The following is an 18,831-nucleotide window of genomic DNA, read 5'->3' on the forward strand; positions in this document are numbered from 1 at the left end:
GATTGTCGGCATGTTGGGGTGTGGATAGTGCTAGCGAAACCACGAGTAATGGCACACGGAATGGCGAAAAATGAGGAAGGTTGCAAGAGTCCAGTGCTGATATTACATGACGACACAACGATTGGTCTGTGGAGCTTCGCCTGTCTGTGGAGCTCGTTTCTCTATTTCTGCTAGGCAGAGCTAGAAAGAAATTCATTAAAAATCAAGACTCAAGATACGGACGAGGTAGCACGTACTTCGAACACTTTGCCTATTACAAAAATACGTACATCAGAACTGATTCCAACAGCAAGGAAGTATACTGCTGCGTACCGACGTTAACATTGGTCTTGGCGCTAGTCTCTACCCATGCGGCGTTTATTTCTTGAGCCAACTTCTCGCCGTCTTGAGGGCTCACTTGTCTGCTACAAAACGTAGATATATATTTATTCAACGGGTCAATGCGAAGCCATGTACTGACGTACCTCGAATCCAAATCCACTTTTGAGCCAACAACAACACATGGAATGTCTGTGACGCCACAAAATGCAATGATTTTGTCGTATACGATTTGTATCATGTCAAATGATGCCTTGGAGGTGACAGAGTAGACGAGGACATATCCATGAATTCCAATAGCATGCTTAGAGTTCAAGATTGAGAATTCGTCCTGTGCAAAGCTCAAAATTACATTCAACGACAGTGCTGAGGGATAGCCTTACCTGTCCGGCGGTATCAATGACCTCGCAGTCATATTCTGCGCCTTTGTATTTGACACTCTTGGCAAAGGTAGCTTCAATAGTGGGATAATATGATTCGACGAATTCATTATTTATGAATTGGATAACCAGAGACGATTTGCCTAAGAAAGAGAAGAATTATAAAAGTTATGACGTAGAAAGGAGCAGAGGACAATTACCAACTGAACGAGAACCAAGAACTGCGATTTTTCTCTTCTTCAGGTTTTCGGCAGGGGCCATAATGATAATGTACAGAATGTGATGAGAGCGCTAAGTGAAAATCAACCGGGGCGGAACTGCTGGTCTGGCTTGCGACGTAAGGTGCCTTTTGTAAGGAAGTGGTGACGATAGTGAATTGGTGTTTCGTTTCCAATTTCGCCGAGCAGAGTTGGCTTCAGGAAAAAATAGACGGTAAAGGTTAGAACTGGAGCTGAAGCCTTACCGGTTAAAAAGAGACGAGAGTATAAATAATATCGCTGTGCACTGCAAACCGAGCGTAAATTGCGTAGGTAACTCTCCCCACGGCCCTTGATGCACTCGATCTTTACGCTCGACTGCCAACGGAAAGGGCTCTAAAGGACTTCGTCGATGTCGCGTGATAACTCTTTCTAGGAGAAATTTCGTGGCCAGAAGAACTCTTAGATTGTGTTGCGAAGCTGACCGAACGACATTTGCACGTAAACACACTGGGGATAGAATTATAAACCGGAAACTCTGAGTTCGTATGATATTATTGCGCTTCTGAATTGCTGGTAAGATCCTACCGATGTCAAACTTCGGTCTCTGCGGAACTTTTGCGTACGACTGTATTACATTTAGGCACAAGTACACAGCAGACGACCTCAGACGACGCGATAGGCTCAACTCGCGCATATACTCCCTATGTATCCGTGGTCATCCTGAAACAGTACATAGAATGGAGCGCCGCACAAGATCGCACCCTGTCGCATTCCCCTCTTCCCCTTCATCTCGGTTAGGCCAAAAAGATCCGGTGGTGAGTTTCACGAGGAGAAGTACAGCAAAGTACCGTGTCCCTGATCCGAGTACTGTGTCCGTGGTCGATGTTTGTACTTCGCGATTAAGACGCCGGCAAGTTATGAGAAAGTGAGGTGCAGTCTTAGGGATATGTAGAGCAATGACCTTCAAGCTTCATCAATCATCATCCTGGGATGTACATATCCTGCCCAGATCCCTGAAATTTGACGGATTCAAGTACCTGATCATCTCACGAGGAGAAAAATTCCAGTTCGATTAGACAGTGGCTAACATCATGATCAAGTAAAAGAGATACTGAGGGACACTGGAACATGATTTTTCTCCTGTGAGCGAAGATTTTTCGAGCTCCAATGTACATGCGATCTTAGAAGAAAGTAGCGTGACGATTGAGAACGTTGAGGAGTGGCTGGGAAGCTTCCCGAAAATATTCCGAGATCAAAGAGGTTGAGACTCTGGTTCGCGGTTGGAGCGAAAGACTTATGTAGACTTGAGCTTGAGGCCACTACCGTCTTCGGCTGGTCTTCGGGTGGGTCGAAACAAGGTCGAAAACTAGAGTAACCGGATCACTCGTCCCGACTCCAGAAAAGCGCTGAGCGATCACGTGTTTGCGGTTGAAATCTCGTGGCGTCGGAATCTGGACATCTACTCATCTTTCTTTCGACCTTCAATTGCTCAGCCTTTCCACCATCGAAATTATACTACCGAAATCCATCACTTCCAGAAAATCCACTATGTCTGCCACCACATCCCCCAACGAGTCTCCCATCGCTACACCCATTCAGCCTCTTCACAACCCGGCTAACGCAGCCCATGTTGTGGTGCCGCAAGCACCATTAGGAAATGTCGTAAATCAAGTGCCAGGTATGGGGGCGAAGGCATTACTCGCGAAAAAGATGGCCAAAAGCCAGTAAGCGATAGTCTTGGGACACTGATGCGACGAGGAACTGACAGTGATTCAACAGAAGTGCTGCCTACCATTCACCAACAGACAACCTCATGACTCCCGTTACACAGAAACTGAATGCTGTGAAGAAGAAACACTTTGCCAAGTAAGCACACCTCTATTTCAGACGTTACGATCACTCACTAATTTTATAGGCCTTCAAAACCCGTTCAGTTGTTTGCACAGAAGGAGGAAAACAGCAGCGATGTTGAAGCAGAAGAAACCGAGACCCAAGCGTCCCCGTTGGAATCAACAGAACACAAAATGGAGATCGACAACGATGATGAGAACCCATTCTAGGTCGTACATTTCTTATTGTCCTTTCATCGGTATAGGCGGGCTCCTGTTCATTGTTGTTTTCACCATCTTCCTCACATATTTGGGAATCCATATGTGCATCCTTCGACGTTCCTTGACATTGATTTCGCTGTTGTGTATATCGTCTCTGTATTCTGTACAATCTTTAACGAACCATATGAATTGAACCCAACTGACCGTGGTCAAAAGTTGCCAAATTCGCGACTACTAATAACACAGACATTCTCCTGAACGCGCGGCTTTACCTCCTTTACTTCCACAGACATGACTACCCTGCCCAATGTCGCTGCAATTCCAGATCTCAGCACCGATGATATCAGAGAAAGGATCCTTGGATACCTATCTGGACAAGGTCTCGGACAACTGTCACACGAGTAAGGTCCTTTCTGAATCTCAGGTTAAATTTCACCGCGTCGTTCTGTATCAACATCGTGTTTTGACTAGGGAGATGGACAAAATTATCAGCAAATTTCCCAGACTTGATGAGAAACAAATCATCGCTCTGGGTCATGAAGGTAATTCAGAATAATCCACATTCCCCTGTATGTACGCTCTAAAACCGCACTTATTGCAGACTCGGTCTGCCCAATATGTTTTCTACCTCTTACGACTTTACTGGCAGAAGAAAAAACGGGGCTTGCGATGGATTCGCCCGCTTACCCAATAGAGGAACTAGGGATCACCAAACTCGCAGAACCATTCCAATGCAATCATATATTTTGTCGAAGGGAGTTGAGTTTTTTGACCCAAGCCAGGATAACCAGTGTTCTCGCTAATCACATCCTTTGTGTAGTATTTCACGCTGGGTCAAAGAAGGAGTAAGTATTTGGCCGTTTACGCTAATCGATTGATCCCCTGACGTTGGCTGTCAGCATGATTCGTGTCCAACATGCCGTCGACCGTTACTGGAACGAATTGGGGATGCGGATGCTTCAGCTAATTCCACCTCCGCATCTCCGGCGGAGAATGCTTACGATCCCTCCCAACTTGCAAATATATTGCAACACCTCCAAGGATTTGGGATTGATTCCTTTCCTGAGTTCCCTGAATCCCAGTCGGATGCATCCGATTTTTTTGCATTCCTTTCACGTCCTGATGCCCACCTTAGACGCACATCGCATAATGACGACCGAGATGAGTATAGTGCGATGTATTCCTAAATTTTGTCACACCAAGAATAATTACTTTACACATCGACTGGTATAACTAGCCTCCTGAAGAGATGGCCTATGATAAAATAGATCTTGTGAAGCAAGCGTCTGCGGACAAAAATGAGAAAGACTAAAGGACTGCTATTTGTATTTATTTAGTAAGACGTGAAGAGTGAGGAAATTGTAACGAAAGGAATTAGGAATAGTTGAAAAATGCAAGTCCTACAAGAATTAAATGTCCATCCGAATCATTCGTGCACAAGATTGAGAAATTTAGAACGAGAGTGGTAAACCACTTTAGTTCCTGCGACACCACCTGAACAAGTTCCTCCTGAAGAAGTAGAAGAGACACTATGTCGCAATCGCGTTAGGAGGTTCCCTGACCATCAAAGATAAACTCACCCCGCAGAACCGCACAAAGGCCAGGACAAATGTGGAGTACAGAATGACCTGGAAATAAATATTTTGCTTCTTCTCCAACTCCTGTTCATTGGTCGCAACACTGTCTGAGTCTGGTAGACCATTCAGAGTTTCGATGGCAATAGCCAACCCAGCATTGGACAGCATCCAGAAAGAAACCAAACGTGTACGGAAAGTTTTGTTTTCATCGTCCATGGTTGGTTTCTCAATGACTTCCTTGACCTCGATCTTCGTGATGGCACGAGTAACAGTCTCTTTGAAAGCCGCATCAACATCTTCCTGTACTTTCGTTGTGTCCTCTACGACGGGAGAGTCTGCATCTTTGGTTTTCGATGATGAAACCGAAGGAAGCGCTTCGGCTTTGTCACTTCCTTTGGTACCCCAAGAAACCTGGCGGATGTATCAGCAACGACATTCAGATGTAAAGAGATAGTATTACTCACATCATGCAGATTGCAGAAAGCATACACGTTGAGCACGTTAGTGAAACTAGGAGCGAGACACAGATATTGGCCGAACGAAGAGAACATATGCCAGGGGTCCCGCTTGGTAAAGCGCTCTCAGTATCGGAAATGACAAGGTGACGTAGCACGTACGTAGAGGAAGGACGCGAAGAAGTAGATACCTAAGTGGCGTTCAGTTAATATCTTCAAGTTTTCGACACATAATGGAGGCGTCTCCTTACCAAAGGTTGAGAGCATGGCTGCTGCCAAAGCACCGACAGGCCCTTTGAAAAGAGTGACCAGACTGCCGTTATCAGAAGCGATTAATTGAGGAATGTTCTGGAATAGAAAGATGAATTTTTATGCAGTATACAATGGAATGGACACTCACTATGAAGGCTTTGATTGTTAGCCAGAAAGAGCAAACCAAGAGATAAAGGGCAAGAATGGCATATACCCTAAAGGTAATACTTAGATGAAATTATGCCAAAATTTGTCAGGGATAGTTACCAGAGTGTGATAGTGTACGCTGCACGCTCGCCTTTGGGCCGATTCCCCAGTGCAAGAATAAACTGCAACGCTAGAAAGGCCAGATAGATCCATTTCAGTCCGAGGTTGACCCAATGTGTCTATGCAAAGCTCAATAAAGGCTGCGGAAAGGGCAGTCGTTCAACTTACTATCTCCGCAGTACCAAAGATAATTATAGGGTCTGAAGGAAGGTCCGGAAGCAAGTCGATGATGATACTGAATGTTAGCCACATGTTGGCTAAAGCGAACCACGAAAATACGAGGGAGAATATGTTGTACTGTTATCAAGATTAATAAACAGATGCGAGGTATTAAGAAGGTACATCGCTCACCAAGGCCTGAACGTGGAAGAAGAACATACGAAGAATTCCGTGACCGGATTGATAGAATCGGAAGAAGTTGACCAAGGCGTACTGCATGTAGCCATGAGCAGAAAATAAGAGAATATTGGAGGTCAAGTATAATTACCACTGAGGCGGCGAATGACCCATTCAACCAACGACGGCGTTGGCCAATCAACTCGACAGCAGATTCCGGGACATCAGTCTCAGCCTTACTAGGCTTGACATAGGTCAACACCCATCTGTCGCCTTTCTTTGCTACCAGTTCAAAGCACAAGATACGATCTTCAGCCAAGAACATGTTCTTGGTGAAGATATTCATTCCATAAATACCCTTCGGGCCCAAACGGTCAGCCAAAGAATGATCACCGTGAAAGTACTGCTCGAGCGGCCGGCCGAGAATTGCCCGATAACGATAGGCAGAGAAAGCACCGGGAAGCACGGAAACATATCCGAAACTGCTTTCGAGGGGCTTGTCTAGATGGAACAGACAGACTTAAGCATGTACAATACACTTGAAAAGGATGAAAAACACACCAAGGATATTTGACATTTTGTACTCAAAATTTTGAGCAGCTACTAACGGATTTAACAATTTCTTGCCACCCTTGATCATGGCGTGAATTTCACCTGTAAGATTTGAAACTTCAGAAATGCACATGATAAACGGAAGTCATAACCAAGCGTACCACAGCAGCCACCAAGGTGTGGGTCGTTATAGAATGCCTCCCATAGATAATAGATGGACTTGTGTCCAGGTTTCGTACCCGCGTCAATGAGTACACAAATTTCGGGCTATGCAATTAAGTCAACCGGTTGATTTTTTTGAAGCTCGATAGACAGCTTACGTTCAACATCTTCCCTATGGCGTTGAACAGCCAGCGGTGAGAATTGATCTTCTTCTGGTTCTTGGCTTTCAGGACAAAGATAATTTGAACTGGTACCAAATTAGTGGGATCATTGGCTTGAGGCAGTACAAGTTGAGGTGAAGCATCAACCGAAAGTTGAGTAGTGTACTAAATGAAATTGTTGTATCAGGTTCAGAAGATGATGATTCGATCTTACCTCAAAAATATGAGCGACAGTGTCTTTACCATCAAGCTGTTTCTTCATGACACCATCTTGATAAACACCGACAGTAGCGAGAAGGTCCAATACGCTCTTGTCCATAGCATCAAGGCCATCAACAATCAAGGCGACAGTGATTTTCTGCCAACCCGGCATACCCTCTTCAGCTTGACGACGCCAGTACTTGGACTGCTTCGTTTTACAGATGTCACGGATGTTCAACATGACACCATGCAAAGTACGTGCGTAGAGAGTCTTGTCCTCATTGTATGAGGTGACGGCAATCAAAAGTTCCGTTTCACGCCCATATATTTTGGTTCTTAGGGAGTAGCCATTGGCCTCCGAGAACTCATCGGGATCGCAAGTAGCAGCTGTATACCTCATGTGTCTGCAAGCGATAATCAGGAGAATTGTTGAACATGATCAATAAAGAACCCACGAAAATTCAGTGGTGTTTGTTGAGGCATACTGCGCTTCTATAGCGCTGTGAACTGGGGTGGGAACAGGATATTCTGTAATGAAATTTCCCTTCGTGAGTTTGACCTTGCGCGTGACACCACGTTTGATGGTTTGTCGTCGGCGCCAGGCGCTATCTACACCGTTTGTGGAGGTAGACGCGACGGAAACAGGGCGGCCGTAAGGATCCCCGTATGCGTTGGGATCCAACGTCCTAATTGAGAAGGTCAGCGCAGGGAAATAGAGAGCCGGACCCGAACATACGGAGGATAAAATCCGCCTGGGTAAGTCTGACCAGCAGTCAAAGGTTGTTTCTCCATGTAGTCTTCTTCGTCATTGTAGTCACGACCACCAAATTCCTGAGGGATAGAAGCACTACTCTCAAAAGCCTGTGGGTTGTTGTTGCGGTATGGGCGCTCAGGCTCTACGAATTGCGCCTGACGAGGACGATCTGCGAAAGGGTCCCCGTATGCTGTTGAGTCGCTACCATGAGAAGACACAGAGTCAAGAGGGGGGCGGTTGGCCATCGGAGTAACCGTGTGCAAGATGAAGAAGTGCAAAGAAGGTGGTTACGAGGCGAAGACGGAGGACAACAAATGAAAGAGCTAAACAACAGAATTTGAGGCAACGAGGCTCCACTGCCTTAATTGCTTACGTATGCAGATAGCACTGCCTATAAATGCTAAGTACTTACTATAAATTAGTATAATGGCAGTGAAATTTGTTTCTTATAATCCGAGGCCATATTGGTGAAATGCTCTCGATGGCAAGATAGAATCTGACACTGTAAAAGGCTGGTGCTCGAGCTTCGTACTCCGGATTCAGAACGGATAAAATCCCACCCAGGTTTTGAATCTTTTCACATGGCCATTGCTCTTTCCTCTTCTTTCCTTTCCATTCCATCGTCATGTCCCCTTATAATCCTGGGGTCATCCTGTATCGGCAAGTCGGAGTTTCGCAGTCTTTGCGCTAAGTGTCTCAATAACCTCTGCACACAGCTATGATGCATCCCCGTTTTCTGTGAAGATCGATAATGTTCTAATGTTAAAAAATGTTCCATATGCGACTGTGACCGTAGGTCTTATGTTACGCATCAAGTCGGCGACTACGCACATACAATGTATCTTTCCAGGTGGCGAATGTTCTCCCTCGCCCTGAGATCACAGAATTATTAGGCCTCACGTATCGTCGCATTCCCATTCTGACAATTGGTAACGACATCTACTGCGATACCAGGTTAAATATAGACGTACTCTGCCACGACCTCCCTCAATACTAATCTTACGTCCCTCAGCTTGATTGCTGCTGCGATCGAAAGACGCTTTCCCTCCTCACAGGGTTTTGGGACCATTTTTCCGCCAAAAAAGCGCGGAGGTTCACCAGACACTGGCCTTCTGAAGGCATTTACTCAACATTACGCTGACACTGTGTTGTTCAACTTGGGACCAATCCTTCTACCATGGGATCGCTTTCCCGATTTTTTTCTGAAAGATCGTCAAACAGTAAGTGGTAGGCTGTTCGTAAATGCTGTTCCCGACATGTCCCGTAGATTGCGCCCAATCTTAACGTTCAAGCCATGATGAATTCCCAAGGAAAGGCGATGAATGCATTGTCCGCTCATCTGGTAAATATCTATGTTCTCATGATTGACGAATCTGCTCACTTTGTTTCTAGGCTCTTGTGAATGAACAACTGCAAGATGGTCGTGAATGGTTGTTCGACACCGAGCTTCCAAGTCTCGCAGACATCGGCATTCATTTCACTTACAACTGGGTTCGTGGGTTTCCCAACACTAAATCTTTGTTTATTGAGGCGAGATTTCCTTACGCTTTAAGAGCGAGTGTTTTCTTCGACTCTGCCCTGCATCTTCTTTCAACTTAATACTAGTGGTTGGATCGTTTGAACAAATTCATCAAAACCACACGAAACGACTTCCCTACACCAATAACACTCACAGGCCCCGAAGCCGCTAATTCGATTGCCAAATCTTCCTATGAACCCTATAATGTCATTGGGTTCGATGCATTCGAAGCGGCTAGGCTTAACCTTGTTAAAAATCAAATAGTTCATGTGGTCCCAGACGACACTGGTCAGTACATAAATCCATTGAAACAGTGATTCCAATATCGTAAACCAGATTTTCCTCCATAGGTCCTCAGTTCGCGACGTCTGGTAAATTGGTCGCATTCAACCACGAAGAGATTGTCATTGAAACCAAGGGTACGATGAATGCTATCTTTCGTTGTCATTTCCCAAGGATTGGTTTCACACCGAAGGGTGTACAAAATCATAGACTTTGAATAGCTCTAATGTCAATTCGAAGTATTAGTCCTTGTGACAGTGTAGTTTGTTAATGAATGTTGGTCAAGAGCCCACTTCAATTGATAATTGTTATCTGAAAGTCCAAAGGACAAATAATTCTGCGTCGGATGGGCGCTGATGGGCGTAGACTCGAACCAGTCCGCTGCTGAGAAGTGATATGTGGAATTTCGCTGACACCTTTGAGCGCCGTTCCAAAGTGTAAGCTACGCTCGGGTCTATGAAGGGCGCTTCTTTGACCTTAATCCTTCTACGTTTCGAATCTCCACTATGCGAATTCATTGCGCTCTTCGTGAAGCTGCTAAGGCCAAGACCTTCATTCGATTCGGCTCAGAAAAGAGCAGAAATTTGGTTCGCGCAGTTTTGGAACCCCATCCGCTACTTGGCCTTCGTACACAGGATATTTATCACACAATACATGAACGCTTTCCCGACAAGGAAGAGAAAGACTGTTTTCTTCCCCCAGACGGATCCCCTGCGAACCATGTCCTTCCACCAAAACTCAAACACCCTATAAGGTCTATGTCGTGAGTACGGACTCGCATCACTCAGACAGTGTTTAACTGGCTACAGGCATCTAAAATGCACAGTGCTGCCAGAAATGGTGGGACTTGGTGAAATTGATAGGGTATTTATTAAGCAAGGAGCTTCACGAAGAGACGAGCCACGTTTGGATCGTGTAACATATAGAATGGGTGGAGTGAGCTGGGTTCCCACAGATATCAAGAAACCTCAAGAATGGCGATGGCGGTTGAATCCAAATTATGAGCCCAAAGAGTTGCCGGACCCTGACATCGCGACAGTAATGAAGGCGCAGACACCGAGGGTGGCGGGGGGTCGTAAAGCAAAGTCCCGAGTAAAAGAAGAAAGGTTGACTTCTCAGAAGAGAACTTATGGAAGGACTATTGTATGATGACTGTCTTTACTCTGATACACTTTCGAACATCTATCTTCAAATGCTTGCACCATCTGCTTTGACACCTGTCCGAAAAATGCTGAAGAAACTGCAGCATGAACTGGGCTTGCAAAAGCAAACGAAAGGTCCAATGTAACTAGAGTACTGTTGAGACAATCATTTTCACCGCTTCCTTTGGGACAAGGCTCAAACCGCCAAATGGTCGACAAAGTTTTGAACAAGGGTGTTGAGGAAGATGCGACCGCCTACTAGCAATCAGTCCAGGATAATGAGAAGCTATGATGGCGGACGGACCTCCACTGAGCTGTGTGGAACACAAGTCACCTTGCTAATGTAGCTCTCGTTGAAAGAAAGAAACCCAACCGTCAGCTCCGCATCCATCGTGAAGGGCTCCATCTCGTTTCGCGTGGATGCATTAAGTATGCGCGACCCGGTGCAGAAGGGAACGAATCGAGAGTAAGTTGACACATTTGAGACAATATCAAAAAGCTCTTTTTTCTTATAGCTGTTCAAGAAAAACAGTAAAAACCAAGGTGATTAAAGTGGTAGATATGAACTGCGACGTACTGAAACACTTTACTTTCATGAAACGTTTGAAGTGTTGAATTCAAGGAAGGTAATGTAAAGAATGTCCTTGCATATCCATGAGATAGTGAGGGTGCACAGCGAAAGAGAATCATGATGGATGACTTCGGTAACGCGCGCGTGCTGTGGTACTTAAAGTCTCAGACTAACTCAGTTATTATCGTGCACTTTCCTCGTCGGAAAGAACGTTCTTTCTTTCATTGAGTACAGATTCTCGAACATACAAACTTAGTATAGAAAAGTATCACGATGACAACTAAGGTCCATTAGTTATTCTGAAGAAGTCACTGAGCAAATTCGGCATTCTCAGGGCAATCTCTCGCAATCTAAGAGGATATTGGAATAAGTGCTGAATACAGATGAGAAGGGAGCGAAAGTACATGGCCTTCATTCTGGCAGCGATAGCAGGTCTTGTTTTTGTTCATTGCTGCAGGACCGGTCGGAACATCACCAATGCTAGGACCAGCAGCCAGACAATCCCTGTGCAAACAGGATGAGTGAAAAGGAGCTGGAGAAGTAATTTGATAAGGACAGACTTGGCCCGATGATTTAGAAGACCACACTTGAAGCAATGAATAGGAGGCAGAGTCGAGGTATTGAGTGTGCGACCGTGAGGAGGGCGTGAAGTAAATGCTCCTTCGCTTTTCACGGCTCCGTTCGGACAAACACGGGCAATATGACCAAACCGCCCACAATTCTACCATGAAGATTCTGCATTTGAATTCCGATTCATGAAAGAAGCACTCACATAACATTTCTGATTATTACCTTGCTGAACCCTCAAGCTCGGACACTCAGCTGGAACAACGATAAGTGAAGCTTTAATGACGAATGATAATTCATTTTACCAACAATATGGCCCACGCCGCCGCAGTTATAGCATTGCTTGGCGGAAGCGGTCCTGGGAGAGGGGCAAGCAGAGGATTCATCTAGTAGTTATCAAGTATGTTTGAAAAATAGTTCTGGAATTGGGTCGTACGTCCGGGCTGCCTGCAGTTATAACAGAGACGCTGCTCTGAAGAGCAGTTCTCAGCAATGTGTCCCACTTGGAAATGGGAGTCGTCAAGGAAAACGAGATCAAGGGAGTAAATGAGAACACACAGTTGCCACATTTGAAGCAACCCTTTCTGGAGAATTGGTATGCCATTCTGCTTAACTTCTTCTTGTCTAAGACTCGGGAGTGAGCGAATATACACCCTGGAAAAGTTTAACCAAAGCACCTCGCGTGTCTGAAAGATAATGAGTAAATCTGCGCAGTGCGTCGGAGAAAACCAGGCAATTCACCTCACTAAAGCTCACTTCACCCACTTCCTGTCCACTTAACGTCTCTGCCTCCTCCTCGAAGAAAGAGCCGTTGACCGAGGGTGTAATCGTGAATGGAAGAGTTCAACTGCGTCGACATCGGGATTCGGCTCACGGCAGGCTGATCACCTGACCCGATTCTATCCGGTCCAATCAAGTTTCAACTTCAAGTCTTCCAATACTATCCATTCAATGTCCATTTGCCATCTGGAACGCGAATTTCTCCTATCGATCAAACTTTGCCCAACCCAACATTTTTAGCTGGTACTTTGCACCTGTCCGACGAAATAGGCAATCTGTTTAGCCCTATAAGATGGTCGCAAATCATTAAATTCCCTTGTCTTTGGACCCCACTCCAAACTTCGACAAGTGTCGTACGTTACAGTCTTCACAATTCGCTGTTAGCCTTCTGACTGCTCTTGTTACAGACTTTGCTCAGGCCTCTCAGCGTTTAGGCAACCTTCGGACGTTCGCCTTCAATCGCGCTTCTTATTTGGGGGATCAGCGACTTCACTTGAGGTTCGTTTGCTATTGCTTAAGCTGAAGTTTTTCCTTAATCTCATTCACGCTGTTATGAAAGAATCCTGCTCTTGTGAAGCCATTTGTCATCCAAAAAAGACGCGATGAAACGAGTGTACAAAGCATGGCTTGACGAGTGAGAGGGAAGTCGCACCCAGTGCGGTGGTGGTGATTGTTGGAATATTTGCCTAGATCATTTACACCTTGTATTATTTTTCAATAATCTGAACTTCATAGTATTTCGTGTTTCCTTTGGCTTGGAAAACTTGTTATCATGTAGAATGACACCCCCTTTGAGCCAAAAATAAGCGACTGCCACCAGCTGCTACCTGAAAATTGAAATCAGGTACCGGCATCTCGCCCGGCTATCCAACATTGACTCTGTCATCGAGACAAGTCGCTGTACAGCGGATCTACCACCACTCATCAACAACCTTCAACAAGTCCTGAGACATAGAAGAATAACACTCTATCTTCACGCGGAAAATCTCACTGCACTTATTCATATTCTTTGTGAATACGCTAACTTGTTATCAGATTGTGTCAGAGCGGCTTACTGGCCGATTTTGATTTCCTACCGATGGGGAAATTATAAACACGTATATCACCGGTCTTCAGGTCGCACTCCTCCTGACACATCTTCTTACCGTATCTTCCACCTCACGATGTTGTCGAACGAGAAATCAACAGACGCTCTCGACCTGTCGCACCATCTTTCCAAGGTTGGGAAGGCGCGCCACACTTCTCCCTTGAAAGGATTGCAAAAATATATGGGCAAACCTGGATTGATAAGCCTCGCGGGAGGTAAGTCTGCTTGCTTTGCCAAAAGCCGTTTTCCATAATGATTCTCTGGTGCATCAGGTCTACCTAATGCTGCATATTTCCCCTTTTCATCTGTGTCCGGCGAGATTCTGGCTCCAGACTCGTTTCCCCTGAAGACTGACTTCGAGGAATCGTCTCTGTCATGGTTCTGGAAGCTGTTTTCTCGGTCAGACAAAGAAAGAACGTCAACTTTTACTGTTGGGAAATATTCTAAACGCCCAGGCGACCTTGACCTGGAAAACGGGCTACAGTATGGTAAGTATGATACGACCCTTTCGCGTGGGCTGGTACTACATTAACTGTGTAGGTTTGGCTACTGGCCAACCGAAGCTTAATGAAGTTATTCGCGAATTTGTGGGCAAAGTTTTCCAGCCCGCTTACAAGAACTGGACAACGTTGGTTCATACCGGCAACACAGATGCATGGTTCAAAACTGTCCAGACGATCCTTAACCCAGGAGAGGGACTCATTGTCAGTGAATGGACATATCCTAGTGCAATGGCGGTGAGTATCAATCACGACGATTTATTCTATTGTGTTCAAATGTTTCTCCCACAGAGTGCCCAACCTTTCGGTATAATTCCTGTTCCAGTTGGCATGGATAGCGAGGGAATGAGCAGTATCTCCTTGCGTGAAACACTTTCTGAATGGGATGAATCAGCCCGTGGAATGCCACGGTTGGTGGTAATATCTTTCCGGTGTTTCCGTCTTGACTCATTTAACTACATAGACCCCATGTTATGTACACTGTTCCCGTTGGGCAGAACCCCACAGGCACGGTAATGCAGCAATTTCCCCTCGCTATCGTTCAACCTCTCATCTTGGTGTTTATCTTAGACCATGGGTATCCAAAGGAAGAAGGAAATTTATGATATCTGTGTTGAATATGGTCAGCCGTCTTTGTTATATGTTCATTTTGTGCCTTATGAAGCAATTGTCCAGATATCATCATTGTGGAAGACGACCCTTACTATTTCCTCCAGCAAGGGAAATATGTCCCTAAATCTGACCGTGTAGCGGAACCGGACACTGATGATGAAGTATTCATCGCAAGCCTCGCTCCTAGCTATCTCAAGTTAGTTCACCTTGGAGCCGGCAATGTTCGGCACTTACTCAATATTGACTATCCTCAGGTTAGATTATCAAGGTCGAGTAATCCGTTTGGACACGTTTTCAAAGGTACAGTCTTCTGATATTGGTGGCTGTATTTCGCATCACTCATCAGTATGGAAATGTAGACTGTCTGCCCTGGCTCTCGTCTCGGGTGGTTCACATGTAACCCAATGTTTGCTGAACGTTTAGAGAGAACCGCAGAGACATCGTCGCAAGCTCCTTCTGGTTTCACTCAGGTGATGAGCACAGCGGTAGTAATTGGTAAACGTATAGCTGACAGAATGCCAGATTTACGTCGCGTCCTTACTCTTGAAATGGCATTACGAAGGTTATATAAGATGGTTGAAAGGTATAGTCATTTTCCTTAGAAGAACGACCACAGTATATCTGAATCGAGTGATGTACTAGCGCTACGTCTCCAGTACAAGCAACGAAGAGACTATTTCCTCGATTGCTTCGCGGACGAGTTCCATCTCAAGGCAACATTGTCTACCGAGGGCTATACGGCTGGGGCACATATATACCATGCATCGCTGAAACCCAAGCGCTCGTTTGTTCTTTTGAGCGAGAAAGACGTTGCCTACTCCAAACCTCTCTTCTCTTTTGTGCCGCCAAGTTCTGGCATGTTCCTATGGGTGAGATGTCCTGTTCCTCGCACAATAAACTCATTTTTACATATTTGGTGTCAGCTCGAACTTCACCTCGATGATCACCCTTCGTTCTCGTCTCTGGGTTACAAGGCGTTGGAGATGAAGCTATGGACTGAAATTGCAGATGCTGGTGTTCTCTTTGCGCCAGGTGATTATTTTGTGATTTTCGGTCTCCCAAGCCAATGTCAAATGCTAAACTCGATCGTTAGGTGCCATGTTCTTCGCTACCCCGGTTGAAGATGATACTCCAGGATACGGCCACTTCCGGATTAGTTTCAGCAACTCTACTGTGAGTTCTATTCTGTGATCTGTGTTATGCCCTTTCGCTGACTATCTTAAAGCCTGAAGAAATGAAGACGGCTGTTTCTACGTTCAGCACAGTGCTTAGTAATTTCATGAAAAATTGAAATGGTTTTCTTGGGGAGTTAGTGTATGTACCTGTAGAGTCTATGTTATGTACTATATGACCTTCAAGGTTTAGACGTCGTGCTTTTTCTTCTTGGTGATTCAGGCGACTCGCGTGCGATATAATATCAGAATACGTAGATGAGAACTTGCAGAGGTTTCAACTTTGTACTGACCTCGCGCGCGGCTGTACTTATTTGTGTGCCTCTATTTAGTTATTTCACTGTTCCCACAATCATGACCTCCGTTAGCTGAGTTTTTTTCATTGTGCCCTTTGCCCGGCCAGAAAAAAAGAGATGCTTTGCACCGCGTGCCTCCAGTGTGTTCGACACCCCACTAGTTACCTCGTTCTCCGATCGTCTCAGGAAATAGTTCCCTTTCTGTAATACTTCCACCATGAGCCCCCCAAGAGCGGAATCTTTATTGGTCGCTGAACTAGCGGCGGAAGCAGAGCGATACGATGGTGAGTTCTTCTTCCACCATCTAGTCCCGGCCGAGGTTCACCTTCACTAGACGTGATCTCCCAAATCAAGACAATTGCCACTCAATTCGATGGGCGGCTGACTAACGATGAGCGGAATCTACTCTCCATCGCGTACAAGAATAAGACGAATACCCTTCGGAATAGTTGGCGTATAGTGGATACCTTGGAAAAGATGCAGGCTTCTCGAACTGCGCCCGGAACGAGCACCAGACAACTCACACTGATCCGGCAGCAGCGCAAGAAGATCGAGCGCGAACTTGCCAATGTGTGCAAAGATATCGTCAAGCTGCTTGAGAAGCAGCTTTTGCCAGCTGCGAGGCAAGGCGAAGAGCGCGTGTTCTACTCCAAAATGTGCGTCTCTCGCAGTTTGGGCTTGGCTTAGAATTACTGACGCCCTCGCGCTAAAAGGAAGGGCGACTACTATCGATATCTGGCCGAGTTCGCACACGAGGTTGAAAGGGAATGGTACGCTGATGAATCCTTAAACGCATACAAACATGCGTATAGACATGCGATGTCTACTTTGGAGTCTGTGCACCCTACCAGATTGGGACTGGCATTAAATTTCGCTGTTTTCTATCACGGTGAGAGAGGTCACTAACAGGGTGCTCGGCCAGAGCTAATTATAGGTATTAGATGTTCGAAAAAGTCCCGAAAGAGCGTGTCATTTGGCCAAGAGCGCGTTCGACGATGCTGTCATGTCGTTGGACTCGGAGTCTGCAGACGCCGCGATGGCACAAACAATTCGTGATTCCCTCCAGATTCTGCAACTATTGAGAGACGATTTAGTATTATGGTCTAAAGAGATACAGTAGGCGGTAGCAATGACTGTCGATGTGTATGCGGTCTAACGTTTCGGCTAGACGTCGAAGAGATCGCCTCTCAGCCTTGTATTTTTTTTCACTTCTTGTATTGCTTTTTAAATGCTATGATGTTTGATAATCCTTTGCAAATGTTGCTGCTACGAGCATGGGAAACACCAGCGTTGCATCTGCAAACACCTATTTTTGCATGAGTAACTAGAATAAGTCAGGCAAAAGTGAGGAGAGACCTTAACAGCTTCCGCCCCAGCGCGAATTTTGCCCCATGAGACTGCCTCGTCAGGTCTTGCGCCTGAGTCGGATCCATCGAATTCTTGGCCAGTGTTCTGGAATCAGATCATCAATTGCGAAAATACTGCGACGAGACATACGTGACTTACGATGAATACAGAGTAGTCCGCCCCGTTGCGCTAAATCGAGCATCGTAAATAGAGCAGTTACCGACGACGCAGATATGATAGTCACTATGAGCATTGCGTTTGCGATTTGATGTTTGCACACCCCTCCTCCCAAAACAATCATGCCAGCTTTACGGGATTTGCGTGATTTCTCGTTCAGTTCCCGGATATCCTGGACAATATCGAGAACGAGGCCAGGATTCTTAAAAGAATGAAAATAGATCATGTCTCCAATTGAGCCGTCTGTTAAAGCAGGGCAAAACACAGGGATATCATTCTGAGAAACACAGCTCAGATCTCATAGAGATTGCGAGATTTGTAGTGCTTCACTTTGTATGCCCAATAATACACCGACTCTTCGTTATTGATCTCCTTGCCTAACCTATGGATGAAACGCCTTGGAGTCCAGACTTCACCAGTTTCCTTCTGTTCAGCCAACATAGCATCGAGGATCGGAGTGAGCCAGTCTTCAAACTTGCAGTAGTTGTCATTGGGTATGATTAAATTCCCGATACGATTCATGCCTCTCCTACGTAGATCAGCACCATCCAAGTTGAAATCAGCGAGATATGTGTTCCCAAGACATTTTATCAAATCTTCTTCGATTCCTCCTGCGGTAGTGACTACCGCGGCGACGTGCTTGTGTTTCACGAGGAATAGGATGACCTCACGAAGGCCTGAGGATATGAGGTTGGAAGTATAACCAAGGAAAATGTTGCACTTGGTTTCTGAGCGAATCTCAGGAGATCGATATTTTTCATCTTCATCTTCAGCCAAGGGTTCATCGGATAGACGCCATTTACGCTGGTATTATTATCGTGAGATAGGGAAACACATAGATGTCTCCATAACTTGCCATACGATCCACAATATCTATTGCCCTGCCAAAACTAGTCGCCTGAAAACCAATGCGCGTATAACTTTGCAGAAAATCGAAAAGCGACAGCGATTTTCCAAGATTAGGACCCTTTACAGAAATATGATCGCTGGATATTGGCTCGGAAGGTAACAGGACAGCAGCAGAAGCGCCAGATGGAACCGCCATGGAAGGAAATCGGACTCTGTGGAATTGAGTAGAAAGTCAAAGAACTCATTACGTCAGATCACGGAGTC

The 18,831-nt window shown here is 45.6% G+C and overlaps 11 protein-coding genes across 11 annotated transcripts; 6 read left to right on the top strand and 5 right to left on the bottom strand.

Annotated features, from left to right (window-relative positions):
- Positions 1 to 102: 102 nt before the first annotated feature.
- C8R40DRAFT_1035471 (P-loop containing nucleoside triphosphate hydrolase protein) lies at positions 103 to 959 on the bottom strand (the record flags this gene model as incomplete). The annotated part of the gene is made up of 6 exons (XM_046223507.1): positions 103 to 180; positions 237 to 250; positions 313 to 404; positions 465 to 649; positions 702 to 841; positions 899 to 959. 6 exons carry the CDS (start codon positions 957 to 959, stop codon positions 103 to 105), a joined length of 570 nt encoding a protein of 189 aa, XP_046090852.1.
- Positions 960 to 2,446: 1,487 nt separating this feature from the next.
- On the top strand, positions 2,447 to 2,958 carry C8R40DRAFT_1034827 (uncharacterized protein; the record flags this gene model as incomplete). Its single annotated transcript, XM_046223460.1, has 3 exons — positions 2,447 to 2,622; positions 2,678 to 2,764; positions 2,814 to 2,958. The coding sequence occupies 3 exons, from the start codon at positions 2,447 to 2,449 to the stop codon at positions 2,956 to 2,958; spliced, it is 408 nt and encodes a 135-aa protein (XP_046090853.1).
- A 232-nt stretch (positions 2,959 to 3,190) lies between these two features.
- On the top strand, positions 3,191 to 4,466 carry C8R40DRAFT_443704 (uncharacterized protein). The gene is made up of 4 exons (XM_046235082.1): positions 3,191 to 3,491; positions 3,551 to 3,707; positions 3,770 to 3,794; positions 3,849 to 4,466. The coding sequence occupies exons 1-4, from the start codon at positions 3,257 to 3,259 to the stop codon at positions 4,134 to 4,136; spliced, it is 705 nt and encodes a 234-aa protein (XP_046090854.1). The 5' UTR covers positions 3,191 to 3,256; the 3' UTR covers positions 4,137 to 4,466.
- C8R40DRAFT_1034254 (glycosyltransferase family 2 protein) lies at positions 4,425 to 7,911 on the bottom strand (the record flags this gene model as incomplete). Its single annotated transcript, XM_046223411.1, has 16 exons — positions 4,425 to 4,478; positions 4,530 to 4,937; positions 4,991 to 5,092; positions 5,144 to 5,172; positions 5,233 to 5,329; positions 5,382 to 5,460; positions 5,501 to 5,619; positions 5,669 to 5,797; positions 5,852 to 5,932; positions 5,988 to 6,337; positions 6,398 to 6,490; positions 6,550 to 6,655; positions 6,709 to 6,876; positions 6,926 to 7,316; positions 7,368 to 7,598; positions 7,649 to 7,911. The coding sequence occupies 16 exons, from the start codon at positions 7,909 to 7,911 to the stop codon at positions 4,425 to 4,427; spliced, it is 2,700 nt and encodes an 899-aa protein (XP_046090855.1).
- A 188-nt stretch (positions 7,912 to 8,099) lies between these two features.
- On the top strand, positions 8,100 to 9,920 carry C8R40DRAFT_1083136 (uncharacterized protein). Its single transcript, XM_046227231.1, has 8 exons — positions 8,100 to 8,326; positions 8,383 to 8,458; positions 8,517 to 8,620; positions 8,679 to 8,886; positions 8,934 to 9,008; positions 9,059 to 9,220; positions 9,272 to 9,473; positions 9,536 to 9,920. Exons 1-8 carry the CDS (start codon positions 8,292 to 8,294, stop codon positions 9,682 to 9,684), a joined length of 1,011 nt encoding a protein of 336 aa, XP_046090856.1. The 5' UTR covers positions 8,100 to 8,291; the 3' UTR covers positions 9,685 to 9,920.
- C8R40DRAFT_443990 (uncharacterized protein) lies at positions 9,825 to 10,756 on the top strand. The gene is made up of 2 exons (XM_046235083.1): positions 9,825 to 10,230; positions 10,277 to 10,756. Exons 1-2 carry the CDS (start codon positions 9,974 to 9,976, stop codon positions 10,614 to 10,616), a joined length of 597 nt encoding a protein of 198 aa, XP_046090857.1. The 5' UTR covers positions 9,825 to 9,973; the 3' UTR covers positions 10,617 to 10,756.
- C8R40DRAFT_1034686 (dehydrase and lipid transport-domain-containing protein) lies at positions 10,595 to 11,299 on the bottom strand (the record flags this gene model as incomplete). Its single annotated transcript, XM_046223446.1, has 3 exons — positions 10,595 to 10,864; positions 10,914 to 11,124; positions 11,187 to 11,299. 3 exons carry the CDS (start codon positions 11,297 to 11,299, stop codon positions 10,595 to 10,597), a joined length of 594 nt encoding a protein of 197 aa, XP_046090858.1.
- Positions 11,300 to 11,625: 326 nt separating this feature from the next.
- C8R40DRAFT_1035759 (uncharacterized protein) lies at positions 11,626 to 12,351 on the bottom strand (the record flags this gene model as incomplete). Its single annotated transcript, XM_046223526.1, has 5 exons — positions 11,626 to 11,901; positions 11,953 to 12,002; positions 12,053 to 12,133; positions 12,184 to 12,249; positions 12,306 to 12,351. 5 exons carry the CDS (start codon positions 12,349 to 12,351, stop codon positions 11,626 to 11,628), a joined length of 519 nt encoding a protein of 172 aa, XP_046090859.1.
- A 1,339-nt stretch (positions 12,352 to 13,690) lies between these two features.
- On the top strand, positions 13,691 to 15,917 carry C8R40DRAFT_1158408 (pyridoxal phosphate-dependent transferase; the record flags this gene model as incomplete). The annotated part of the gene is made up of 13 exons (XM_046229731.1): positions 13,691 to 13,829; positions 13,887 to 14,102; positions 14,155 to 14,351; positions 14,406 to 14,524; positions 14,578 to 14,626; positions 14,685 to 14,736; positions 14,790 to 14,887; positions 14,928 to 15,026; positions 15,086 to 15,196; positions 15,249 to 15,309; positions 15,369 to 15,595; positions 15,650 to 15,758; positions 15,820 to 15,917. 13 exons carry the CDS (start codon positions 13,691 to 13,693, stop codon positions 15,915 to 15,917), a joined length of 1,575 nt encoding a protein of 524 aa, XP_046090860.1.
- Positions 15,918 to 16,671: 754 nt separating this feature from the next.
- C8R40DRAFT_1035112 (14-3-3 domain-containing protein) lies at positions 16,672 to 17,314 on the top strand (the record flags this gene model as incomplete). The annotated part of the gene is made up of 3 exons (XM_046223475.1): positions 16,672 to 16,850; positions 16,908 to 17,083; positions 17,136 to 17,314. 3 exons carry the CDS (start codon positions 16,672 to 16,674, stop codon positions 17,312 to 17,314), a joined length of 534 nt encoding a protein of 177 aa, XP_046090861.1.
- Positions 17,315 to 17,425: 111 nt separating this feature from the next.
- On the bottom strand, positions 17,426 to 18,763 carry C8R40DRAFT_1158410 (DHS-like NAD/FAD-binding domain-containing protein; the record flags this gene model as incomplete). Its single annotated transcript, XM_046229732.1, has 6 exons — positions 17,426 to 17,500; positions 17,551 to 17,646; positions 17,701 to 17,730; positions 17,786 to 17,995; positions 18,049 to 18,522; positions 18,575 to 18,763. 6 exons carry the CDS (start codon positions 18,761 to 18,763, stop codon positions 17,426 to 17,428), a joined length of 1,074 nt encoding a protein of 357 aa, XP_046090862.1.
- Between the last annotated feature and the right edge of the window lie 68 nt (positions 18,764 to 18,831).

The sequence above is a fragment of the Lentinula edodes genome, assembly GCF_021015755.1.
Source record: "Lentinula edodes strain Le(Bin) 0899 ss11 chromosome Unknown C8R40scaffold_3, whole genome shotgun sequence".
NCBI lineage: Eukaryota > Fungi > Basidiomycota > Agaricomycetes > Agaricales > Omphalotaceae > Lentinula > Lentinula edodes.

Bases quoted from the DNA above. Each gene is read 5' to 3' on its own strand.
- C8R40DRAFT_443704 (XM_046235082.1), top strand. From the start codon at position 3,257: ATGTCGCTGCAATTCCAGATCTCAGCACCGATGATATCAGAGAAAGGA. The intron at 3,492-3,550 runs GTAATTCAGAAT...CACTTATTGCAG, and splicing joins CATCGCTCTGGGTCATGAAG to ACTCGGTCTGCCCAATATGT. The intron at 3,708-3,769 runs GTTGAGTTTTTT...TCCTTTGTGTAG, and splicing joins CATATATTTTGTCGAAGGGA to TATTTCACGCTGGGTCAAAG.
- C8R40DRAFT_1083136 (XM_046227231.1), top strand. From the start codon at position 8,292: ATGTCCCCTTATAATCCTGGGGTCATCCTGTATCG. The intron at 8,459-8,516 runs GTAGGTCTTATG...GTATCTTTCCAG, and splicing joins TTCCATATGCGACTGTGACC to GTGGCGAATGTTCTCCCTCG. The intron at 9,221-9,271 runs GCGAGTGTTTTC...ACTTAATACTAG, and splicing joins GATTTCCTTACGCTTTAAGA to TGGTTGGATCGTTTGAACAA.
- C8R40DRAFT_443990 (XM_046235083.1), top strand. From the start codon at position 9,974: ATGCGAATTCATTGCGCTCTTCGTGAAGCTGCTAAGGCCAAGACCTTC. The intron at 10,231-10,276 runs GTGAGTACGGAC...AACTGGCTACAG, and splicing joins CACCCTATAAGGTCTATGTC to GCATCTAAAATGCACAGTGC.